The following is a 17540-nucleotide window of genomic DNA, read 5'->3' on the forward strand; positions in this document are numbered from 1 at the left end:
AGAGAGATTATATCTCCTTTTCTGACCCATTTCTCTATTGCAATTTTATTGCTTTTATTGCGGAAAATAATAATTATTATTGTTGGGGTTTTACGTCCCAAAACCACAATATGATTATGAGGCAAATACCACGACGAGAGAAGATGGGAGACGAACAAGCGCAAACTATCAACTGATTTTATTCGAAAAGCACACACATATATAAACGAGCAAAGAGGAAACTTTTTGTAAGCATTCTGTAAGTTCACGGTGTATCCCATAGGTTGAAAAAAGTGGATAATAGGTTCGGATGCAGTGTGGTTTTTTCTGCTGCAGACAAGCTTGGGCGGGTATGCGCGGCCGTTGGTAAGAAGCTGCTAGGGCAGAGCAAGCGGGACTACGGGTGCGACATCAGGCACCGTGATAAATTGGTCGACTGTGGCAGAGGGGTAGTGTATCATATACTGTTATCGTGTGGTAAATGCTATGTCGGCTAGACGGGACGATGTGTGAACAACAGACTGTTAGATCATAAAGCTTCATTGAGGGGAACACCTTGTTCTACTCTGTCTTTACATTGCAGGGAGTGCGGCTGCGCACCCTTGCTATCAGAAGCTAAGGTGCTCTCAAGATTAAAAGAGAAGGTTGCGCGAGAAATTGATGAGGCTTTTTTCATTAACAGATTGGGCGAGGCATGCGTAGTGAGGCCATCTATCACGTTGCATGCCACAGAGGTAGATTACTTGAACGCCTGCCCCTAATCGAGTTTAGTGTTTGCTAAGGTGACTCGTGACTATGACTTTGCTCGTTTATATATGTGTGCGCTTTTCGAATAAAATCAGTTGATAGTTTGCGCTTGTTCGTCTCCCATCTTCTCTCGTCGTGGTATTTGCGCTATTCTACCATAAGAAAGTCACTTTAATGATTATGAGGGACGCAATAGTGGAGGGCTCCGGAAATTTCGACCACCTCGGATTCTTTAACATGCACGTACGTAAAAGTGCACGAGCCTCTAGCATTACACCTCCATCAAAGTGCGGCCGCCACAGCCGGGATTCTTTCTTGGGGAGCAGCGAAGTAGCTGTGGAGTCCTTGCAGATGTTGGCTAAGGTATTTATTTATGTTCCAAGTGCTCCTTGGTGATGCAATGCTTCTAAGACTGTTGGTATCACTACCGAGTCGAATGCCTTTTTGTAGCCTATGAAAGCAATATAAAGAGACTTGTTTTACTCAGCAGATTTCTCAATTCCCAAGCTGAGCCATGCTCCCAACTAGGGCTGCAAAAATATAGTCATTTCCTCAACTTTTTCGCGCGCTTGACATAGTACATGCAATATCTGGCCGGTCATGAACCGCTTGAGCTATACCTTCAATCCTTTTTCATGATTCAGCCACCGGATGCACTCTGCTCAAACAAGCCAAACAAACCTGCAACTGGTTGTTTTTATATTCTATTATTGAACAGCATGCCCATTGGTGCAACAGATGAAAAAGATAACAAATAAATGCAAGTCAGATAAATTTCTAGATGGGTGTTGCGAAGCCCCATTATCATAAAGGTCCATGTTTTACATCATGCATGACATGAAATACCGCAATGTGACATTTTTGCATCACTATGTAGAATTGGATATCTCTTTCCTTCAATGTGTTTGATGGATCATGCCTACCACACTTTCCCCTACTAGCAGCTCGTGAGGAAGCCATATAAACTAGGGGTGTGCGAATATTTGAAATTTCAAATATTTTTCGAATAGTGTTTGCTATTCGATTCGATTCGCACTAGAATTTTACTATTCGAACTTCCCAAAAACAAATAGAGTCAACGTCCGATTGAAAGTGACCCCTTCAGATTTTCAATATGCTTCACCTCATTACATTCTCGTAATGCGGCAAAGCTGCCTTTCAAGCTCCATTACGGTAGAACTTTGCCAAGACACAGTCAACATCCGATTGAATATGCTTCACCTCATCACACCCGGTATTGCGGCAAAGCTGCCTTTCAAGCTCCGCTACGGTCACAAATGTACTAACTCAAGAAAACGCTGGTTCCAACATGAAGATGAATGATGTGCAGAGGTCGGGGCTCAATTAATGCTGTTTTGGACCTGAAATTTGGGCAGGAAGTTCGAAAAATCAGAAGCCGCAGCTTTTTAGCATCCAAAATTTCAGATGTTCTTATATATCGACGTCTACGAGGCAGGTTTGGAACTCCGGACTTGGAGGGAGCACACCCTTGTCCGCCACATCAGTCGGGCTTCCACAGAAGTTGAAAGAGGAGGAGAGGCTGAGGAAATGGCATCTTTGCCTATCACGTGTAAAGTGTTGTCGGCAACACTTTGGTTGCACCAAATCATGTACATAAATAGAATTCGGCTTCTACATTGCCTCATTCTTGATAAGACAACTATGAAACACCACCCCGCCAGTGCTACATCAACCAAGCGAAAAGAAACACTTTCATGTTGCTATCTCATAAGAATATGCTTAAGAATCCTTTCTAACTTTTTTTTCTGCAATTTCACTTCGAAGTATTCGAAAAATATTCTAGCAATATTCTAGAAATATTCGAAAAATATTCGATTTGATTCGCACTCACACTTCAATATTCGAATTCGCTTCCCACCCAAAATTTTGCTATTCGCACAGCTCTAATATAAACCATATACGACAAAGGGACACAAGTTCTGCATATCTGAAGCGTGATATCATTGATGTGACCTTATTCGTACTCTTCACCGTTGGTGTTAAGTGCAGCAAATACGTAATGTATGGACTGCAGCATGAAATTGCAATCTTTCATTCTCTGTAATACGTAACCCAATGACAAAACATCCACGATGGGGGAGACCCGCGCTGTGGAGGGGCGCTGCAGTGCCAGGTACTGCCGCTGAATGTGGAGAAAAAACTCGTAACGCGACTGTACACCTCGCCGCTCTCTCATTCACGCTGCCTTGAGTTCCCGTTTCTTTGCACACACTCTGCCCATGTTTTCGCGGGTCTTGTGGCTCATGAGACGTTCTAAGAAGATCTGCGTGACTGAGGACTCCTTTCGTAGCTGCAGTGTGGCGAAAGGGTAGCGTCTACTTGGCCTTATAGGAGATGCGGAGCAAGTATTAGCAGACAACATCATCCTGGTCTGAGCAAAGGGCTGTTTGCATAACGAAATATTTGTGGCGCAACTGAGAACGAGGAAGAAAAATGAGAGAAGACAGGATAGAGTGCCAGATTCATTACATTTGCCCCAAGAGACAGGATTGTGCTGTTTACCACAAAATATATCTGCTACAAATCAGTGTCGCCTCTGTTGGCTACAATGCATTTCTATTGGCGCTGCGTAAATAGATAAAATATATGACTCCACAACACAAATACGACATATGAGTACACGCCTTTTGCTAGTACGTCCTCTATGATATAATCAGTGATGCTACTGGCTTAGGCCACTTTGGAGCAGCTTTTGGAGCAGGCAAAATTGCGTTTTGGAGCAGCAAAACTAGCTTTTGGAGCAGGGGCTCTGACTTGAAAAATTAATTCTGAGCCGAAGAATTCTTAAAAAAGTAATAAACATTGACCACAGCAGCGTCGACATCCGAGCCAATGGCACTCAAGCCGCGGGCAAATGAGTTGTGCACTTTGTGCAAGCAGCACTCTCCTACATGTCAGGGTATGCTTCCTGCATTTTTTTTTTGAAGCTTTTCATTGCATTAGGGCCATCCGTAGAAAACCAAATGACATTTTTCTGCGGCAGGTCCATCATTGCTCTCCACACTTCATTAGCCAAAATTTCCGAAGTCGCAGAGCCCAGCCGGAAAGACTGTAGGTGTTCCACAACTCGCTGCATTTTGCTGGAGAAATGCCTAACTACAACATCAAGTTGTTGGCACCTCTGTTCAAGAAGAGGGATCTCGTCAATGCTAACAGAAAAAACCGCATCCGGCTTGTTCAGCTCGTCAAGCACAAGTTTCTTAATATATGGCCCGAGGCCATCACTAACTGTGTAGGATGCCTTGAACCTCTTACAACTAAACTGCTTCGCTGTTTCGGAATCTCCAAATAACTTGGGAAACAAGGCAGGTGCTGTGTCGGCCCACGAGTATGGGATGCCCTTGAGAGTCATGCCAAGCACAAACAGTTTCTGCGTTCGTCACGCGGTCGTACGCGGACGTACATCGCGCTGAAACTAACTACATGCATGTAGTTAGTTTCATTTCTGAAAGTAGGAGCACACCCCTTTGGCGCAGGCTTGGCGCAGAATTGCCAAATTTTGAGGAAATGTAGCAGGTTGTAGCAGCCAGGGCACTTTGGCGCAGTCTGGCGCAATTGGCGCAGCGGTAGCATCACTGTATACTGTAAAATCTCAAGCAAGCATCCCTACCTGAGCAAGCACCCCCTTCCCCTTTTCGGGAGACTTGAAATACGAGATAATGATCGAGCAAGCGCCCCCCCCCCCCCCCTCCACCATTTTTTTCAACCTGTTCTCCACTATAGATTCCTGCAGCAGTGGTTCCTGGGAACCCGAGTTCTGAGAGTCTTTAGATATGGGCACGTTTTCTTAGTACTTTTGCAGTGTGGTACCTCGGGGTTGCATTCCGAGTTGTCATAAATTGTTGGAACATTTGAAGAACATCTTTCCCCCATGTCACAACACATCAAATTTCACATTAAGATTCCCACCAGTTCAGTAAAAACAGTAAATGCATGCATATTCAATAAAACACTTCATTAGAAACACAGGTGTGCATTCATCTTAGAGGCATTTCCACCACCATCCTGAATTTTGGTCCGCGACCGAGCAAGGGCCCCCTCTCCAAATCTTGTCCGATTACCTTTCACTGTAGGGGGGGGGGGGGGCGCTTGCTCGGGATTTTACAGTAGAATAGCGACAGCAGCGTAAATACAGGGGTGGCACTGAGTCAACTGACATATTTTAAGGGCTCATTTCCAGTGGCGTAAATCCAGAAAAATCTCAAGGGGGGACACACATATTGATGCCATGGTGGCCATTTTGTTTTTGATAAATATGCCTTTTATTTTTAATTATATAAAAATTAAAATAATGTTGTCAAATAAATTAAAAACAAAACAGAGCCCGGGCCTGGGCAGCCAATAGTTGGCAAAGTCAGTGGCTAATATGTAATTTGGATTAAACCGCAAAATGAAAATGCTGGCACTTTTTTTTCGTTATAATGCGTAAACGAACAGCTTTTCTTTAACTTCATCTCTAATCGTGTATACTGCCAGCCTTCCAAGATTTACCCCTGGAATATTTCTTGTAAAGCGTGTTTATATTGACCAGTGGTTTTTTTTAATGACACAGTTATACTCAGGCAATCGCATTCATACTTAATTGGCAATGTTTTCCACAAATCGTCGACATGAATAAATAACGGCAGTGATTGGACATTCTTTACTTTGCGCTTCAAAGGCCCGAATAATAAACTTCTGCGGCACGTCAGAAGCCACCCGTAGCATTTCAGAAAGCACGACCTTTACAGTGCCTTTTGAAACCAAAGACAGCTTTCACTCTTGTACTTCGTTTCTACTTATTAAAAAGACTTAAGATTTCAGAGTTGCTTTTAAGGAGAGTGCACTATGTTTAACTGTCAAGAATTTAAAATATGCTGTTTGAAAGGTAAATCTCAGGGGGGGGGGGGCACTTGCAAGGGGTGTCCTCCCAGCCTGAATACAAGGGGGGTCAGGACCCCCCGACCCCCCTATGATTTACGCCACTGCTCGTTTCTTTGTTTGATACAACCTTAATGAAAACCAACAGATAATGAAGCCACGGCAGGTACAGGGGACGTTTTCAGAATTTCATAATCAGAATTTTATTAATACAGATAAAGGAATATTATATGTGTTTAGTGTACATAAGGAGGTCCCAAAGTCAAAGACTGTATCAGGACCTCGTTAATTGTACTGTTGTAACTGTATTGTAAAAACTGTGATATAAATGTGAAAAAAAAGTAAAGTGAAAGAATATACAGTTGAAAAAGTTGTTTTTTCATAGCAAACGGCTGGACAAATTTTAAATAAAGTTTATTGATTCATTCATTCACCTTATTTTCTTCACCTTTATATCACAACTACTGCAATACAGTTAAAACAGAACAATGAACGTCCCCTGTAACTTCCTTGGCTTCATTATCTGTTGGTTTTCATTAACATTATATTTCAAGTAGTCGTATATTATATACGCACACAGGAAAAAAATAGGTAAGTGTCTATAAATAGGACCAAGTATGTCATTCATTTACCACCAATTACAAGGTAATTTCTTGAAAACTACATCTGACAGATGGCCTCCTTTTACATCAATGCGTTGTTGCAAACGCTTCTTGAAGTCGCACATGCACCCCGTAGGTTCTCATAAATCGCTGCAACTTCGTCATTAATGGCTTGCAATTGCCATCAGCAGCCTCGTCAACAATTTGAAATGTGTAAGTTGGTCATCAAATAAATTGCACGACGAAAACACAGACATAAGAAAGGTACAAACACAGCGTCATATATGCCGTCATAAATGTGTCATAATGCATGTAAAATGCGTCATAAATGCATGTAAACGGAGGCCATCTGCGCTGTGTTTGTACCTGTCTTCTTATGTCCGTGTTTTCGTCGTGCAATTTCTTTGATGACATGGATCACCAACTAGCCCAAAATGCTGCTCTCGTGTAAGTTGGCTTTGCACCAGGCTGTATATAGCTTCGTAAATTTTTATTATTGGTGAAACGACGGAAGTTGAACGCAGTGTAGTAATTTCTGCTTCAATGCTGGCACAACCAAGACGCGGACGTGTACCACCCAGTAACTCAATTGATCAGTGCAGTTGTGAAGTAGGAATGAATTCTGGTTATGTTCAGTGCTTCCTGCAGATACTCATTTTCTCTGCACGCGTGAACTCCAACCACGCACTGCTAGCGCATGCAACAATATTTGTTTACCTTGTTCAGCGCACTTCAGTAAGCCGTGCCTGTCGTCTGCTTTCTTGGTGCCATCTATTTTGGAATCAATAGAATTTTATGGGTGGAACCAACCCCTTCGTGTTCACAATGCGGTTATGGCAGTTAACAACGCAGCAGTAACCAGCAGTCCTCCGTCGGGGCGACATCGCAGAACGAGAGACGTTTCACGTTCAGCGCGAGCTTAGCAAATGTGTGGAAACCAAAGGGAGCGGAGGAGTTGTAGCAGGCGGCTTAAGTTCGCTTTCTTCGGTAGGGGAATGGCAAGCACTGGTGTCGGCGGAGAAACTTGAGCGGGTTTCCCCTATCCACACTAACACTCAGGTCAAGTTAAATGTGCACTTGACATATTTTACTGCTCAAGATAAGCGAAGGTTCTTAGCTTGCGCACAGCACCATTGTAACATAAGCAACACGTAAGTAGATACATTTCGCTAGAATTTGCTTACAAACCTTAGTGTTACGGCGCTTAAGGACCTTTTTTGAAGACTTTGCTGGCGGCTTGTCGATGCTGTCCGAAATAGCCCCATGTGTTGCCGTGGACGGTGGCGTCGAACAGCGACTCTGCGCCGGTGCGCTGACGAGTGTAGGTCGCACTGTTTCAACTGGTCCATCACGTTGCTGGCGATACTGGAGGAACTTCTTTAACAGGAAACGTCGCTCTTCTTTGGCCACAAAGATAGACTCTTGTACGCGTGCCACTTGGTCACACAGCGCTGCACTCTCTATTACCAAGTCCTTCATAAAGCGCTCAAGCTTACGGCACTTAGTGCGGTAGCGTTCATTTTCCATCGTGAACATAAGGTTTGCGCGTTTGAGGGCCAAATTACTCGGCCCTTTCTGACGACCGCTACGAGGAAAATATTTGATTGTGTGTGCTGGGACTCCAGAATCCAAGTCGCTAGAATCATCTGATACGTCGTCAGTCATCTCTACTTTTTTTACCTGGCTGCCTACTTATAGTGGAAACAAACTGACTCCAACACCGCGCTACTAATGAAATGTTCTTGCACAGATCAGGAACCGCTTACAAAAGGTCTTCAGGAACTTCCAGATTCGGCTAATCACTTTGCCATCGCTTTTAATAAACTGTAACCAGCAGAAGACATCAGTACCCACATGCGAATGCACACGAAATGAAACACAGTAGTTACAGGTGACAATCGCACACTAGACAGGTAGACAAGCTTGGCTTGGCTGGCTAGGCTACGATATTCGATTCATGGCTGTCAATGGCTTTGTGGGAGAAATGATAATGGGCAAATATTTACGTGCGTTTCTTTTGCATGCGAGCCCCGTACCTTTCAAAAAGTTCTTCAATATGTTTTTTTTTTTACAGCGCAGCTATTAAGCTTTTCAGTATACCGTACGGCGACACCAGAAAACTATCATCATCATGAACTAGAACGCGTTCTTTCGCTGAAAAAAAATGCGCTCTCCACGTTCTCCCCTTTCAATAGAATTTTCTCCTTTCTAGCCACCCTACTAGAGGGTACTAGAACTACGGTCCCTAGAAGGGACCGTACTAGAACTGTAACCCTACTCTCTCCGTCCTCCGCTAGGGTGGCTAGACTACCTGTGCTTTGCTCCTAGAACACGCGTGCCGATTTGTCCGGCGTGGAATGCAATAACTCTGATGGGCGGGAGAACAGGTACAGAGTGAGGGAAAGGGACGAAAAAGAGAAAACGAAAGCGAGCACGAGTACCGAGAAAGGACGAGAGGTTGAAAGACATAGAAAGAGATAGAAACACAAAAAAGGTGTAGCAAAAAGGGAGAGCAAGCATAGTCATTCATAGTATAGTCTACAGGTTTCCCCGCTGAATTTAATCCAAGCGCCAGCCAAACTAGCTGGCGCTTGGATTGAATTGAGTGGGAAAACATGTAGTTTAATAAGGAGGAGAGAAAGGAGGTGAGAAGGTAAAGCACAGCATAGTCTTGTATAGTGTGGTATAGCAAGGGGTGGGAACCCACGAAACACAAAAACCTCTATAAAACGTTTAAAAACCTCTATAAAACGTTTTATATAGGTTTCGAGTTTCATGGGAAAGGGAAGTCCCTGTCCTGTTTAGGCAATTCAACACTTTTGATCATGAAGCAATATGCCCAATTGTCAGCCATTCTGAAGAACACAGGTGGGTATGCGCCACAGGAATTGGGCAAGCCACACTACCGAGTACAGCAGGTGCGAGCGTTAAACGAAAACTTTGCTCAGCAAAGTAGAGCACGTAAAACATGTGAAAGAGACAGAGAGAAAGAAAGCGATAGAAATAAAGAGAAATAAAGGCAATGCAGACATAAAAAGATAGAAAGACAGAGAGAGAGAGAGAGACAGACACGAAAAAGAGAAAAACAGAGCAAGAAAGAAAGAGCAATAAAGAGAAACAAAGAGAGGAGATAGAAAGATATAGAAAAAACAGAGCAGGACAGAAAGAGATATAGAGAAACAAAGAAAGAGAGGAAGAAGCAGAGAGAAAGTAAGGGAAGAAAGAAATAGAGAGAAAAAGAAAGGAACAGAAAGCAATGGGTACAAAAACAGAAGAAACAGAGAGAAAGGAAGAAAAAAAAATAAAGAGAAACGAGGAAGGCCACCCAGCTCCGCTCTTCCTTCAGGCTTGGCACCTGCAATGATTTTTGCACTGTTTTTCACACTTTACAATGAAGCCTAAACTGGCTCATCTGACCACTGCACTGCAGTGGCTCACAAGCAAAGTTCTGCAACTAGGTACAAGGTCACCACTTACCACAGTCATTTTCTGACAGGGATGCAATCAAAAAGCTCATGACCCAAGCATTAATTTTGTTCACATTAAAAAGTAAAAAAAAATCCAGGTAGTCAAAACTAACCTGCAGCCCTCCACTATGTCATCTTTCATAGTACTGTGTTCCTGACAGTAGCCATATAAAGGCAGGTGTTTTCTCTTAACGTAATGAACACGAAAAAAAAAAAAAAAACAGCATTGTCAACATTCAGTACATATTGGATGGCCAACAGTGTCCTGTCAGGAAGAAATATGACTATATTACTCAGTTACCAGAGAAAGTTGAACAGCTTGCACATTATTGTAAGGCTGAAAATCTCATTCACTACTGCCCTCATTTGTAAGAAGGCTACAACAACATGCACGATTACATTAGTGGTGCAAGCATGATGACAACCCTTGATCACATTGGTTTAAGCGCATTTTATTTATTTACATTAGAGACTCACGCGTGAACATTACATGAGGGAGGCACGTACAATCCGTAAAATAATGAACGTGTAAGAACAAATAAAAATTAAACAGATGTGTGCATATGTGTACATACAAACTAAAAAAAGATAACAAGGCAGGTCAAGACAAGGACAAACTTGTTATAACAATGATGTCAGTGTTCCGCTCAGCAAATTTCAAAACAAGGAACAAGTTTTGAAATATTTTCGCTTCATCAAAGATACCTTATAATTTTATTAGCACGATGGGTACAAAGTGAAATGCAAGGGGTAGTGAGATATGGTTGTGGACATGAAGTGAATTGATCTACAGATGAATGCTTGATATGTCCCCTCGACAGAAGTTCGTGAAAAAGTAGTAGCAGCTGTGCTGGACTTGCAGTGAGCATCCATAGATGCCAGCAAAGAGCCACCACACATGTAGCATTCTTCAGGCACACTTAAAATATAGTCCGGAATGCCTGGCCACAAGCTACATGACATTTTCAGTTCTATGAATCATGTTATAACAACATGCCAAAAACATAACAGTATTGAGTCAAATATGGCAGTTTCAGTGTACCACAACATCTTTCATGTAATGAAGCTTTGTTCTAGATCATAGCAGATGGCATTTTCATTTTATTTCGAGGTGCAAACGTTTTTAGGAATAGATATAGGCAATTTTTATCTTATGTGATGAAAATGAAGAGCTATGGCCATATACCATTCTTTTTTCTATTTTGCGGGCTTTTAGTGTCATTTGCAATCTGGCGTGTTACATTCAAATTCATATTATACACAATCTTTCAATGCACTTTACTTGTATTTGGAACTTCATATAATACACAATGAAACACAAGCACAATTATTCCAAATTCCAAACAAAACACTCACCACAAATCAAATGTAATAAGTTCAACTCGAAGATGAAGCAGAATAAAATCCATTAAAATATATAGCTCTTTTCATGATTTCTTCACAAGTCAAGTAGTTTAGCATGTATTGATCCAAAATAGTCAAGCACTATAATACTAAAAATTAATAAAAGATTAAAACCTTTAGGAAATGCAGCCACTCATGGTGCCATAATTTCTCAGTAATGTGAGAAATACATCCAAGTCCCTGTTCATAATGGTCACACGACGAGAATTATGGGCCACAACGTTGGTACCTTCTAAAATTGCCACAATCACAGCCTCGCTGGCTTCATGGAGGGCACTCAGGGCAAGTTTCTGCATCTTGAAGTCGGTTCCCGCCAAACGGAAGAGCACTTCCCGCACAAAACGTGCAAACGGAAGACGTGGAATCAAAGTCTCAACAGATGACTGATAGCGTGTTATGTCTCGTAGCGCTTTGTATCCTGCTGGCCTTTTGACGGATTTCTTGCGTTTCTTCTGCAGGAAACAAAGCACATAGGTTACAATGTAATTACGCTGGCTTCAATGAAGTATCATAATCATCATCATCATTTTCGGCCTCACTGCAGGACGAAGGCCTCTCGCAATGATCTCGAATTTGACCTACCCTGTGAGAGCTGGTTCCATTTGATGCCTGCTAACTTCCCGATTTCGTCACTCCATCTAACCCTCTGTCATCCATGGCTACGTATCCCATCCCTTGATATCCATTCCGCAGCTCTAACAGAAAAATGGTTATCTAAAAAAATGGGCCTGGTCAGGTCACAATGTCTTTACAAACCTGGGCAGGGCACGTTTTGAATGTCAACTACAACATAGGCTACCCCTGTTATGTAATCCACTCTGCTCTCTTCCTTTTTATTTATTTATTTATTTTTTATTTCTTCACTCTGCTCTCTTCCTTTCTCTTAAAGGGAACGACAACAGCTCAGAACATGAATTGAGAAAACCCCACTAATAGAAGAATTGTCTATTGTATTGTCTAAAACGAACCCTGTTTTTCTGTTTAAGTGCGGATTTATATTTTTATTTCTTCATTCAAGATTACTGTTGGCGCCTCTCGCGGCAAAAAAGTGAAGGTGCACTTGTAGACGATCATGTGACCTTTTATTGGTGTACATAGACGTGTGCATGGGGGGGCGGGAGCCCTAGCAGTCACCTAAGAGGAGGGCGCAAGGTCTGCACCATAGATTGGCTTAATAGGGGGGGGGGGCGCCACGATGACCCCTTGCACCCCCCCCCCTGAAGGGGAACCCTGCACACGGCTATGCTGGCGTACACTATTGTCTGTATATTAGCACTGAAATGCAGCACACTTTTCATTATAATCTTTTCCAACTTAAAACGTGCAGATATGTCTTCGTGGTAAAGGGACCTCACGTGACGACGAGCATTCGGAAAACTTATTCTACCTGCTTTTTGTATTCCAAAACTGTCAAAAATCTCAATGTGAAGGTGGTTAACCACAGTTTCACTCATTCCTGTGAAAGCAGAACCTTGAGCATAATGCAAGGAGGGCTATTGGCATCGCTATCACTTCACAGCGTTGCTGGAGGGCGTCTACGTACAGTATAGGGGCTTTTAAGATTTAAAAAATACTTCTTATAAAACAACCACGCGCTTTTGAGATCAACGGCTGCAGCTACAAACACTACGAAGGGTGAGCTTTCTGTTGCGTCGTAAAAAACTGGGCTGAGAAAAATCAGTTATCGTTCTTAACTTCTTGAGTTCCTTTGTTATGATCCAAATTTCTACACCACATGTTACTACAAGTAGTATACAATGGTTGTACACTTTCTGCTTTAGGAACAGCAGTGGATTGCCTGCGATTGTTTGGGAATGTCTACCGTAAGTGCTTCAGTGCATTCTTATTCTTCAGAGGATTTCCTTTTCATGAGCAGGCACCAGTATTGCGGAATGGGCGCCTCCATTCCATTCCAATTCCATTCCGGGAATTAGAACTTGCCGCAATTCCATTTCTTTCAATTCCTAGGAATTAAAAAACTTAGCCCATTCCCACTCTGGGAATGGCCTGGCAGTTCATTCCATTCCTGTAATTCCTCAACGTAGGAAAGGCATCTTCATAGTTTTAGCGAGTTAAGAATGAATGCCCCATAAAGCTGATGTCATCAGATGCATCAAGAACAGCAAAAGTATGCAAAACACGTTACCAAGGTTGAGGGATAGTAGCTTGGTGACATATCTCGTGCAGTACAACCACCCAACTAATTCCCATAGAGGCAGTTCTCCCGCTATCTGTAGCATTTGCATGGTCAGCATGTTTGAACAAATGGTGATGTTGTAATATTGTTTATGCTTAAATGTGTTAATACTAAAATGATGACATAGCATATTTTTATGCTGACAAAAGTCGTATTCAAGAAGACTAAACAGTTTTGCCACGCGGCTGGAGCGGTCGTGAATATGGAGAAAACTAAGATTTGGTTAATGGGGAGAAAACCCTCTAGATCCGCTCGTATTAGTAGGAACAGTGCAGTGCTCGGGCACCTTGTGCCTTTGCATTAAATACGGAACACTGGGCCGCACTGCTCGTCGGCACTCACGCTTGTCAGGCGCGCCTCGCAAGCATGAATGGGGTGAGGCGAACTTTCTGTGTTCGTCTGTGGGCAGGTATGCAATGTCTTGTTAAATTGTTAAATTCGAGGCTCTGACTTACTGATGTTTGAAGTTTGAAAAACAGCGTGTAGACGAAAACGTGCTCTATTTAAAAAAAAAAAGACTTAATTCCATTCCCATTCTATTCTGTGCAAAATGTGCTTAATTTTATTCCCATTCCATTTCTCCAAACATTGTTCCCATTCCATTCCGGGATCGCGAAGATGTGGAATGATTCTGGAGTCATTCCAATTCCAGAGTGGCAAGTCCGCAACACTGGCAGGCACCTCTGTGCATAATTGTCCGAGGCATACATACTCTTGCACACACTCCACAGGTTGGTTGCCAATCATTAACTCTTGCTCTTTTGATAGGCTACTAGTCATTGCCTTTCGCATATTCATACAGTTGAAACTCGATTTAACGACAAGATCGGGGTGCTCAAATTACTTCATTAAATTGAGGAAGGGCTTTCTCGGTCCTTCGAAACCTAAAATTGCACCATAGCGTGACCTGAATGCTATCGTGGCATTTTATTTACCAATAATACACGCTTGCGCGTGTGAAAAGTCTGCAATGGCAGTCCGAGCATGCATTCCTCCCATGTCCGGGCGATGCAGGAGAGACAGATGATCACGTGAAGCTATGGCAAGCTGCCGACATTCAAAGACTTGGAGAATGAATGCAGTTATTGTGCGAGCAGGAAAAGCAAGAAAGTTCCAAGGAGACGATCAGTGCCATCTGTCACATAAACCATTAAATAACGCAAGCAACCATTATGTTCCTGCGGGAGCATTTGCAGGGACAACAAACCACTACTGCCCAGCACTATTTGATACGTAAAAGCGCTACCGACTGCGGCGTGCAGCCTCGTCAAAATAAAACTACTAGTGTCGTGACTCGGGTGGCTAGATGTTTCAATGCGATAGCGTTACAGCGCATGTCCAAAGAAAAGCCGTCTGTGTAAAAATTGGAAAGAATTCACTGCATTTTTGCTCATTTATTTCCGAAAAAACTGTTAAATCGAGTTGATGACAACACTGAACCCTATTGGTACCTGCCAAGGAATGGTAATTTCTTCGTTTGATCAGGAAATTCGTAACATCGGGTTTCGTTAGACAGAGTTTTACTAACTATTTCCAGCCCAACTTTAGTACTTCCTCAGTTTAGGTCTTTAATCATTTTTGGTATTTTCTCACCATCACTGCTGAAGAGCACTACGTCGTCTGCGAATAGTAGATTGCTAATATATTCTCTGTTAATGTGTGTTCCCGTTTCTTCCCAATATAGTCTTTTGAACACTTCTAAGCATGCAGTGAACAGCACTGGAGAACTAGTACCGCCCTGTCTGACCCATTCTTCTCTAAAGTAGCTGCAGAGTCTATGTAAATGTTGGCTAAGGTGTTCATATATGTTCCAAGTTCTTGGTTACACAATGCTTAGACTGCTGGTATCTCTACAGAGTCGAATGCCTTTTCGTAGCCTACGAAAGCAATATTAAGTGGTTTGTTCTGCTCAGCAGATTTCTCAATTATCTGGTCAATCACTAGGCTGTGATTCACTGTAGAGTATCCCTTCCTAAAACTACCTTGATGCTTAGGTTGGTTAAAGTCAAGCATTTCTCTTATCCTGTTTGAAATCAACCTCATGAAAATTTTGTATAATACTGAAAATAAGCTGATGTGCCCAAATTAAGTCTTTTATGTTGCCATTTTTTCAGCTAACTGGCACCTTTGGTCTAAGGCATTCAGTATGAAGGGTTGCAAGTTTCTTCTACATAAAATCCCCTCCATCAGCTATGCACCATCTCGCTGAATTTCAAGTTTTGTTAAACTTCTATTATTCATAAGAGTCAATACCACAGTTACCAATTGCTTCTTCCCCTTTCAGTTTTCTTCCTACTTTTGCATTCAAGTCTCTTCCGACTATGGTGCAGCAGGTGCACGTCTTTTGCACTGCTAATTCAATATCGTCGTAGTGTTCTACTTTTTCATTGTCATGGTTGGACGTTGGAGATTACACCTGCACTAGTTTGAGTTTATACCTATTATTTAGCTTTATCATGAGGCTTGCTACCTTTTCATTGACACTATAGAACAGACCTTTTTCAAGCAATCCAGAACGCCCCACGAGCACGCGGAGCACTATGGGAAAAGTGTGTACTTTGAGCGAGCCAGCTGTTCCGTTGGCTGCTGCTCATTGGCGCCGTAGGAGCACGAAACGAAAAGAGCATGCCGCCGCTTGTTGCCTATTGTTAAATCGTAAATATTACGCATGTCCAAATGAACCTGCATGTATCTCTACGCATAAAATGTGAAAGGAATAACGCAGTCAGAGTATGTATTACCGAGCAAATGTATATAGGATTTAGCAGCTAAACGGCATGCGTGTTACCGCGTGCCGATACAGTGAAAACGTACTATCATGAGCCATATGAGTTAGAACACCGAATTTTTGTTTATTCAGTGATTACTTGCAATGTAATGATATGAATGTGAAATACGAAACTGAAAGAGATACCTTTCCTTTTTAGCACTTGGCAGTGGCGCATATCCAGAAAAATCTCACGGGGGCAAACATTGTTTTTATAAATATAGATTTTATTTTTAATTTGCTTCAAAATTTGTACTCATGTTTTTGAATAAAATTCTGCTCTTTGGAAGGCCTCCAGATATAAGAGTTATCGTGTTGACTGCTGACCCAAACGTCGCGCGATTCAATCCTTGCCACGGCAGCCCCATTTCTAAGGAGGTGAAACGCTAGAGACCCGTGTACTTAGATTTAGGTGCCCATCAAAGGTCCGTAGGCGGTCGAAATTTCCGGAACCCTCCTCTACAGCATATCTCATGATCATATCTTGGTTTTGAGGCATAAAACCACAACGATATAATATATTTCAGTGTAGGCAATGTTACTGTCAAATAATTTCAAAAAATTCTGGGGGGGGGGGGGTGTCAACGAGCACAAGGTGGTCAACAACCACCTTGTGCTCGTTGACAGTGTCGATGGACGCTGATTCCAAGTGAATCCATGAATTATAGATCACCCCTGTACTTCATAGGAAACCGAGTTGTATCTAATAAATGCTGTAAGACATACTGGCGATCACTTCATCTTGGCTACACTTGCAGAAGTCATCTTGCTGGTCACTGCAGGTACCAGACCATCTAAGTAACGGCTCACCCTGATTACAGAGCATCATTGAACTTCTTGCACACTGCAGAGTTGCTTATTCATATTTATAGGCTTTTCTTTTATGATGTAAGGCAGCCTTTCTTGGAAAAAGAAAGATATATAAAGAGAAGGACCTATATATTAAGGTTGAATTCGAACGGCAGATTCACAGCAGCCAACTATGCAAGCAAGTACTCATATCTGGAGTAAAGGAATGCCTCCTAATCTCCGATTGGAACATAACTCCCACCACTGGAGCAAAGCAGGAGTGGAAGTTTTAATTGCCAGGTGCAGGCACAACATCGTGGCGATTCATAGCACTGACTGGAACTTGAGCCTTCATACTTTGAGCTGTCACTGTTGAGTAGCAGAAGCAATGCCACACGCCATGCCAAGTCCTTCATATCATTATTACCACTAAAAATCGCGACTACTATGGCACCACAAAGCAGGTAAATGTGTCAAAGAGCCACCGAAGGAGATGCGCCAGACAACGTTATAGTCCACTTCAGCTCTTGAACATCTTGAAAACAACGCAAAATACGGCACAGACAAGAGGAAACAAAGACACGGCATGGACAAGAGGAAATTCAGCACTGCAGTGTATTTTGCATAGTTTTAAAAGTGTTCAAGAACTATTACCAACTAGCCCAGCTGTCAATTCTTCTACGGTCCACTTCGACTTTCACGGTGCA

The 17540-nt window shown here is 42.5% G+C and overlaps 2 protein-coding genes across 4 annotated transcripts in view; both read right to left on the reverse strand.

The window, feature by feature from the left end:
• Positions 1-8116, reverse strand: part of LOC119372433 (transforming growth factor beta regulator 1) — a 29841-nt gene extending 21725 nt beyond the window's left edge. The window contains exon 1 of the mRNA XM_037642916.2: positions 7398-8116. Coding sequence (XP_037498844.1) covers positions 7398-7874 — 477 coding nt within the window. The 5' untranslated portion in view covers positions 7875-8116. The remainder of the gene's footprint in view (positions 1-7397) is intronic.
• Positions 8117-11172: 3056 nt separating this feature from the next.
• The window catches only part of LOC119372443 (uncharacterized), a 29948-nt gene continuing 23580 nt past the window's right edge, over positions 11173-17540 (reverse strand). For 2 of the 3 annotated variants that reach the window (XM_037642933.2, XM_037642926.2), the window contains one exon: positions 11173-11532. In XM_037642933.2, the coding sequence (XP_037498861.1) occupies positions 11197-11532 (336 nt within the window). In that variant the 3' untranslated portion in view covers positions 11173-11196. Of the gene's footprint in view, positions 11533-11677; positions 11795-17540 lie in introns of those variants that run through there. The other variant, XM_049419625.1, reaches the window with a different exon arrangement.

The sequence above is a fragment of the Rhipicephalus sanguineus genome, chromosome 1, assembly GCF_013339695.2.
Source record: "Rhipicephalus sanguineus isolate Rsan-2018 chromosome 1, BIME_Rsan_1.4, whole genome shotgun sequence".
In the NCBI taxonomy this organism is placed as follows: domain Eukaryota; kingdom Metazoa; phylum Arthropoda; class Arachnida; order Ixodida; family Ixodidae; genus Rhipicephalus; species Rhipicephalus sanguineus.